This window comes from Electrophorus electricus, chromosome 9 (assembly GCF_013358815.1).
Source record: "Electrophorus electricus isolate fEleEle1 chromosome 9, fEleEle1.pri, whole genome shotgun sequence".
Classification (NCBI taxonomy): domain Eukaryota; kingdom Metazoa; phylum Chordata; class Actinopteri; order Gymnotiformes; family Gymnotidae; genus Electrophorus; species Electrophorus electricus.
The window spans coordinates 22,285,421-22,294,516 of NC_049543.1; the positions used below are offsets into that span (position 1 = coordinate 22,285,421).

The window sequence follows — 9,096 nt, forward strand, 5'->3', positions numbered from 1 at the left end:
TTCCCTGATGGTACTGGTTTTGTCAAGGCATTGTGTACTTTGATCCTAAACTATTAGTGTTCCTTTTAATAAGCCACACACCAATCAAATAGTACCTTGAAGATCAGATAACTTGTGCAGATTTGTATGAAATATGATTTGCTCAAACACTGTACAACCTTTGGTGGCATTTTTCCAATGACACGTTAATGCCTTGTGTACACACAATATCGAGTGTGTAAAACTTACAAAAAGAAAAACAGATCGACTCTCCAGCAAACCTCATATTAAGGGTCATGGCAGGTTAAACATGTGAGGAGTGTTTCTGCATGTCCTATGGTGTCTCCACCAACCACAGATACAGGGTAGTTATTGTTTATTTTTAGATACAATATCACCATATCAAGATACAACTAAGATGATTAAAGGACAAAAAAGAAATGGCATTTAAAACAAGGTCCATACAAAATGGTACTAAACATTTAAGAAATCAAATATTACACAGGTTGAAAAAATAAATTTGATAAGCACATGTTCAAGTGGTTTTCCAGGACGCAAAAAAAAAATAATTACAGCACACAATCCTTTGCCTACACACTGAGCTACCTCAACATATCAGATGTGTTGAAGCCTATAATGCATTAGATGCCTTCAATAAGGCCAAATACATACATTAAGAAAAATAGTTTTTCCAAAAGCTTACTTAAGTTATTGTTTTTGTCCTGTACACAAGACCAAGATGATCAGTCAATACTGCTTAAACTTTGATGTGCGTTTTTCGTTCCGTGTCTTAGCAGCCCTAGTTACGTGCCTCATGTCCGTCAGCAAGACACCCCGGCTTAGTTTACCCCAATAAACAGGTGCCCCCAGACATGAACCTGGCCAAGGGTATATCGGAAGTCTTCAGAGCAGCCAGAACCTCACATGGTACCTTCTCCTCTTACACGCAAGAATCATTTTCGCTGCCATTTGGGAGAAAGTGACCTTTCAGTCCGACTAGTTTTGCTGGTTCTATTAAAGCAGTAACACTTTGGTTGTACAAGCTTGGGATGCAGCACGAGCGAGGCATTTTTAACCTGGGGAAATCGATCACGAGTGGTTAGACAATCAAAGACTGGCCCTGGCTCTGTATTGTGGTCTTCACTGAGACATGATGCACAGTTGGTAAAGGATCAAATCAATGCAAATGCAGCAATCTCTTGAATGTTGGGGGAAATTGTTTAATAGTGGACATTCTTTGTGGGCATGTGTCTGGATAGAAGATATTTGGTTAGTCCATGTAGTCAAAGTCCTCTGGAATTCCAAAGGCTTTATCCAGTTGACTATCCTCGAAGCAGAACTTTCTTTTGGCCCAGGATTTGATGGCAAATACATTATCTGGGGAGATAGGGAGGAACAAAACGGATGTTCATGTTCCAACCCTGAAACATGCCATATCCCGCAACGCCATTCACCCTACTGATTGATAAATGTGTTAGTCAGACTCATGGGCTGCAACATTTACTAGTCTAATGCAAGTTATCGAAAGAAAGGAATGTATCCAATAGCAACAATGAAAAATAAAACCAAACAAAATAATAATAATAATAATAATAATAATAATAATATTCTATGGAAGTACTGAAAAAGGTGCACAGTTGATTGAGGTAAGGTAGGGCATAGGAGTACAAGTTCATCTACTTTAATGTTAATGCTTTTGTCTGGTTGGTGATTCAGGGTTAAAGCATATCAAGAATCCTGAACCATTTATTTAGATCATAAACTCTCTTTCCAAAGTGACATACACTTAAGTGGAAAGTGTTTACAATTTCATGTGAAAAACTGCTTTCCTTCTGAAAAGCCTTGATGTATTAATGTACAGTACAGCTAGGCATGTTTCTACGTCCCCAAGTGTTGTTAAAGTACCTGTAACTTGTTCTCTTGAATGTAAAGATCCCTGGGAAACCCACACTACAGACCAGCAAGACAATCCCCAACATATCCCCTCACCACAGGGTCACTGTCTGGACACACTGTGCTAGCAGCTTATGTGAAACCAGACTCGTGCATTCTGTGCTACTGCTTAAAGCCAATGTTATAAGGTTGATGATGGCTGACCCCCCCCAAAGACTTGAGCAGGGCTTACAATGGACTAACATCCAACCGCAGTTAACCTTTGCTATTAATCATTTCTCTCAGTAAAATCTGTCAATGCTACTGCTTTTACCAAGTAGATCAGGTTACGCTACTAATGTCCTCCATTATTAAACTCAGAACCAAAATGTGGCATTACTATCCTTGTCTCCAGACCCAGAATTCATTCTGCAGCAGAGTGTGTGAAATCCCCCCCCCCCCAAAGACTTGAGCAGGGCTTACAATGGACTAACATCCAACCGCAGTTAACCTTTGCTATTAATCATTTCTCTCAGTAAAATCTGTCAATGCTACTGCTTTTACCAAGTAGATCAGGTTACGCTACTAATGTCCTCCATTATTAAACTCAGAACCAAAATGTGGCATTACTATCCTTGTCTCCAGACCCAGAATTCATTCTGCAGCAGAGTGTGTGAAATCCCCCCCCCCCCCCCCACAGGGTGGACCTAGCTCATGCAGACAAAACACAAAAAGGTCTTACCTGTCCATCTGGATACAGCCTCCTTTGCAGTAATGTTTTCCTTACCTAGGAGAAAAAAAAAATAATTTAAATATCATCGCTTATTTTAGCAAACCACTTCGGTCTTTGTCAGATTAGTCTTACGAGTTCATTATACAAGGTCTCGGTTGATGTTTAAATCTCCTACTTACTACTGCTATTAAATGCATGTACCTTAAAACCTATTTGAGCCCTACATATCTTATATTTTGGCTGGCAGAGCTGACTAGACCAAGACTTTCAAACTGGTTATACCTCATACCAGCAAACCCTCCAGATCACAGCATCTATAGAATATTCTATTCAGACAGGGAAGATATCAGACCTTAGGCTGCCAGGCTGATCACACCATTACATCCATCCATTAGCGCTTTGGACCAAACCCACATGGGCAAAATGACATATTAAATCTGCCTTCTCAGTGAAACTCAGTACTTTGTGACATGCCATGTTAGATGTGTCCTGAAATGGATGGCTGGAATGTTAGTCTCTGAGTCCAGGGCAAGTACCCACCACTACAAACGTCCAAACACAGACATGCAAGGCCACGTATTTTATATATTCAGGTCAGTGTTTAGAAAAACAGAGGAGTTGCACCCTTCTCTCTCTGTGTCTCTCAAAACTGAAATCTATGGTTACATTTGTGGTAAGTAAAGTTCACCGAGAATAGCATAATACATGGTTGGCATGTATGTATTCAGTTTTATACCCAACACAATAACCTTTAAACTGCCAGTATAATAATATATCTGCTGACAAAACTCCTTGACAAAACTGGTCTGAAAAATATTATTCCAGTCCAGCTTGGACTCGCATTTTCACAACTAGCCACCACACTTCTTATATTGTTTACCTTAGCAACAATGGTGACAGGTGTTACGCATACCAGCTATGAATGAAGGCAGGTTGAGACATGCTGGAACATAGATCAATAAATCCACCACATATGCAAGCGTCATTGTCCTTGGCATTACATGAGGCACTGGTGGTAATCCCCACAACTACGTAGTAAACATCCAAGCGACGACTCCGATTCAGCTCAAAGGGTGCCCGTAGCTAATCATGGCAAATACCAATACAGCCCAAAGAGCCTTGTTCATAGAAGCAACATAAGAAGTGTACAGGTGTTTGGGACAATGTCTCAACTGAAAGAACTGCTGATGTTATGTCTATCTTGGATGCCTTTTGAATTATAGCCTTGGATTATGTTTCAAGACAGCTGTTAGAAAGTATCTTCCAGAACATTACACCATGGGGAGATGTAATTAAACAATGCTGGCCATCTATGAGCAAAACTAAGACGCTGGAAAAAAATAACCCAAGTGTCCAGAGGAAGGTGCAATAAAAAAAAATTATTCTACAGGCCTCTGCACAGACAATTAACATTTGGCTCTGAAATTCATACTAGAGATTATTACCCTGAAAATGTCAGCCCGCTGCACAGGTGCAGCAGTGAGCTGTTGGGAGGGAAGAAACAGAAAGGGGAAAGAAAGGAGGGGTTACCGTCGTCATCCCCTCACACACACGGTGAGGAAGGAGGAGAAAAAAAAAAAGAAAGACAAACATGCACGGACACGTACGCGATCAAGATTCACGTTGGCGTTTACCCTTGGCTGTTCGGCTTCAGTGAGCGAGGAGCGAGTTGAGAGAAATGAAACTGGATGCCAGTTTAGGTTCTGCTTTTGTTTTCTGGAGACATTAAAACCACGGCAACATCGAGGACAGTAGGTAACTAATCCAAGGTCCCAGCCGTTATTTATACCCGCGTGCTGCCCGTGTTTCTTTTTCCACTTTGCAGACTGATGACGTCCCTTAAACAGAGAAGCATATGCTGCTTTAAACGTCCCCGAGCGGAAGCCTAAATTAACTGGGAAGAACAGATCAAACTCAGGAATTGTGAAGGGCGGTTGAGTCAAATCATGAAAGAACAGATTGTGGCGTAATGAGTCATGGTGTGTGCAAAAAATAAGCCTGGCCCATGTTTACCTTTTGAAATCTTGACAGTTTCAGAGGTTTGTAAAAACCCTACTGACTCTACAGTGATCCATTGAGATTCATAAGGTTGTTAAAGAGGATCCAGTTGTGTCAAAGGGTCCACAAAAAAGGGAAACCTTTTCATAATGTTTAAACCTCTGGAGAAAGCAGGGAAAACCCATACAGGTCATTAATGCTACAGCCAACAAGGCTGAAGCCTGCATCCATCCTCCATGCTCCACTGTTAACCCTTTAAAAAAAAATAAATAAATAAAAATAAAAATAAAATAAAATAAAAAAGGTCTCACAGCTGAGACACTAAAAACAAAACAAAAAACAAATTTTTTTTTTTTTACAACTTTCCTTATGAGGGCATGATGAGCAGACTACCCTGGTGAGTATAGGCAGTTAAAAAATAAAAATAAAAATAAAAAAAAAAATTAAAAAAAATAAAAAGCCAAGACATGTAATGCCACACCCAGTGTGCAACGCCCCACCCACTACAGGCGGGGCAGTGTTGTGTCTAAAAGGGATGAGTCAGCTCACTGCAAAATAAACAAATACACATCTGCAAGATAACTCAAGAGAAGGATTAGGAGGTGGGACCAGTCCAGCAGATCCAACACCATTTCTGCACATTTGTCTTTGTTTATAATAGTTAAGAACTTAACATGACTGCTTGCAATATAGCATGTAATAGGATCCACATATCTGCCTGTGTGTGTGTGTGTGTAATAGAACCCACTGTTCAAAGCTGCAATCTTCCACATCTGGAGATTTTCAGGGGGTCAAAGATCAAGGTGGTGTTATTGCAACTGAACCCCGGTTCAGTCCCTACTATTCTACTTAGAAACATCTTTGCTGGATCTGTGCAGCAGTGGTTGCTTCTGCGGCGATTCAGGGTAAACCTTCGTGTAGCTCAGTAGATCTTATTCCCAGATAAAAGGGACCTTATGAGCTGAACACCACATTACCTGCAACACATCTGCACAGGTGCATGGTGCATTTGGGTTGCTCACATAAGCAGGTGCAGTGACACGAGGGAGCTCAGTGCCCTGCAGCATTACTTCGACAATGTAACACACACCTGTCCACAGGTATGCGGTATGGATTTGCCACAGTTAAGTGTAAACTACTAAAGCCCCAGGCTAATTTGGTTAACTACCACCTTTCCAGTAGCAGACTTCCAAGTACCCATGCATGTCCAACAGGTGGCAACGTCACTGGATACGCTGAGTGCATCTCGCAGATGCAAGACTTGAAAGACGAACTTTACATTACAGAAACGGCGACGTCACAGAACTCTGGCACAGAGAACTTTCCCCGTTTATTTGCCACTGCTGGAGTAGGGAACAAGACTCATGGTGTCATGCTGCAGTCACCCAGCCCCGGTGTCTGAGGTGGGGTCTCACTGAAGTTCAAGCAGACCTGAATACACTAATGACAAATCAGTCTTGTTCTCTTTCTCGTGATCACAGCATGTCCAGTTCCTGCTGTTGCCAAGCACACTGGTAAGACCCTAATGGCCGTTATATTCCTGCCTGCCAATTCCTGAAGTTCCTCACAAAGACCAACGGTGCTCTGCCATCAACTGTTGTCAAGACACTGGAAAGCCATTTAGTTAGTTACTAAGTGGACAATGAATGGTAGTAAACAAGGAAAATCTACCATCTGGCTCAGCCTGATTCAAAAACACCAGCAGAACCAAAAAAAAAAAACCCCAAAACGTTTCATCTTGGGTAATAATCCAATTTTATCCAGTACTTTCAAATGACTCATAAAAGGTATTATTACTACGGCCAAAGCCAGAACAAACTAGGATTTTAAGCACTGTTTAACAGCTTTTACTGATAACTATGTCAACATGGAAACTCTATATGTACAGACTTGCCTAAATTGATGAGGGTTTTTACTAGCGTGTTGCACAGATACCTGTTTTTTGTTGTTTGTTTAAGATTAATTTGATACCAGTTATTGCTATCTTGAGCCCTGGTTGGTACCAAGTCCCATTTTCTTCACTAGGTGTTAACCTATCTGAAAGGTAAAAGTAACATACTAGTAAAATTCTAATTATTTTTCCCCCATTTCAATTTCAGATTTCCTGCAATAACAAATGTAACAAAGTAGTTGAGATCAGGATCGGCAGTGGTATCAAACCAACGTCAGACCAGCACAGAATACTACTAGTGTAACTAGTTTTAATAAATTCATTTTACTGCTTTTAAATAGAATATCATTACATAAAGTTACCCCAAATTGAAGTCATGCACCATTGATTGTGTGTACTAACTGCGTAATGGTAATTGTGATGACATTGCTCTGCCTACATTCAGCATTCCTGGTGCTTATAAAAGCTGATTTGAAAACGGCTCCATCTGTGCTTGGATTTCGGCTCACGCAGTTGGACACTCACGCATCTCCTCCACCACTTCTGGGTCGCACTCTCTGTATTTCTCCAGCTCAGCCTGCAGCGTCTCCCTCTGCTCTCCCACACCCGCCAGCTCTTTCTGAAGAGCAGCTCTCTCCTCCTACACACACACACACACACACACACACACACACACACACACACACACACACACACACACACACACACACACACACACACACACACACACACACACACACACACACACACACACACACACACACAATTGGATAACTCCAGAGCAGATCAGACTACATTTTGATTTCAATATGAGGCACAGATCATCATCAGCTTAATAATAAAAAAAATACAAACTATGACAAAAGTATAAATGCATAATTCACATATACTACAACTGAACTTTTACTGTCACACACAGCTCTTCTTGAAAGGAAGAGACAAAGGAAGACCTGCTTACACTCTCTTCTCGTCCTTCTTTGGCTTTCTCCACAGCCTGTAGGAGCGCATCTCTCCGCTGACTTCCTTCCGCATTCTACAGTAAACAAATTAATTATGCATTAACACACCTCACAGTAAACACACGTTTGTGCGCTTTTATTTAAAACCTTACCACTTTCTACACCCTAACCTTGAAATAAAGTGTTGTTTATTTTTACATATACACACACACACACAAACGTGTCTGTAGAATAGCTAGATATGATAGCAGAAGAGCGTGTTGGTGGTGGGTTCCTCTATATAATGGCAGTCAGGTACTGAGTACTGCCCATGGCCGTCGTGAGCAGGCGTGCTCACCTGTTTCTCCAACTCCTCCAGCCTGCGTTTGCGAGCGTGCAGGGCTTTGCTGGGGAAGGCCCAGTAATAGTTGGACGTTCCCACCCTTTCAGAATCCACCATGTTGTCATCCACCAGACTCTGCAGTACATCCTTTACTGACATGGGGGCTAAAGAAGTGCAGAAGACAACTGAGTTGAGTGTCAGATCAGGTTTAGAGTAGCCTGATGCAAGCCCATGAAAGTTTTCACAGCCAAAGAATAGTCATTTCAATGCTCAATACATTTCTGTTATTCTAATATTACATAATAGAGCATCATATAAGTTTAATGTGTTAAAACATAACATTGTCACAAGATGTGAGAGTTCACAAACTGATCTAGAGGAGGGTTATTCATCAGAGTTCCTTCTGTCTGCAGGATTTCACTGCAGCCATGGTGCATAATCATAATTAGTGAAATCACGTCTGTCTCTGCAGGGCCAGTCAAAAAAACAAAACAAAACTGTTGATATTGCAGCCTCAACTCAAATTGAGGTTTGTTGCAAAATGGGTCTTGTGTGTATAATTACTGAAACGCTAAAGGTTCTTTGCCCTACCCTACAAACACAAACCACATCACCACCTAGGAACCCATACCCTTCCTCTGTATGCATCACACACACACACACACGGATACTGTAAGGTTTCAGGAATCTGCAGTGGACCCTCACTGAAACATGCTTGTGTTGCACCTTCACTTAGACTAGAAGCACTCTCTGTATAACACACCTATGGAGACTTATACAGGTAAAAGCGCCATCACATGTCTCCATCTCTAAATCCCACAAGCCAATGTCACATCTCACAATGTCCATCTCATCCTGGATGCCCCACTTACTGTGCATCATTTCATTTGCCCTGTTCAAACACACCACTCATAAAAAGGGCAAGGAGTCCATAAACCTGCGAAGCACATGTAGGTGAAGAACTGAGGTGTACAGCAGTACCCAGACACTGCAGTATTTCAGTTAAATCATCTAACTACTGTTTCAAAGCACAAACAGCAGCAGACACGTGTGGACACACAGGTACGGAGAAGAAAAGACTAACATTAAGACCACGGCCACCACGATGGCCCAGGGTGACCCCCTACCAACATTCTTAACCATTCTGCAGAGAACTTTGTGGAAGAGAAAACTGACATGAAAACATACCTAGAATGTTTGTGTTTTAGTTTAAGCAAAGGTAAGAGATCAAGGGCATTCAAGCATTGAAAAAGGAGTCAGACCAGTGTGGCGACACTTAACATAGAAAGACTAACAGTGGAGTGTGCAGCAAAAGCAAGCATGTGAAATCTGTTTATTGAAA

The 9,096-nt window shown here is 41.4% G+C and overlaps 1 protein-coding gene across 1 annotated transcript in view; it reads right to left on the reverse strand.

The window, feature by feature from the left end:
* Positions 1–338: 338 nt before the first annotated feature.
* mnd1 (meiotic nuclear divisions 1 homolog (S. cerevisiae)) overlaps positions 339–9,096 on the reverse strand; it is a 9,801-nt gene continuing 1,043 nt past the window's right edge. The window contains exons 4-8 of the mRNA XM_027017889.2: positions 7,770–7,918; positions 7,432–7,506; positions 6,999–7,113; positions 2,594–2,638; positions 339–1,356 (exon numbers count right to left, since the gene is read on the reverse strand). Coding sequence (XP_026873690.2) covers positions 1,250–1,356; positions 2,594–2,638; positions 6,999–7,113; positions 7,432–7,506; positions 7,770–7,918 — 491 coding nt within the window. The 3' untranslated portion in view covers positions 339–1,249. The remainder of the gene's footprint in view (positions 1,357–2,593; positions 2,639–6,998; positions 7,114–7,431; positions 7,507–7,769; positions 7,919–9,096) is intronic.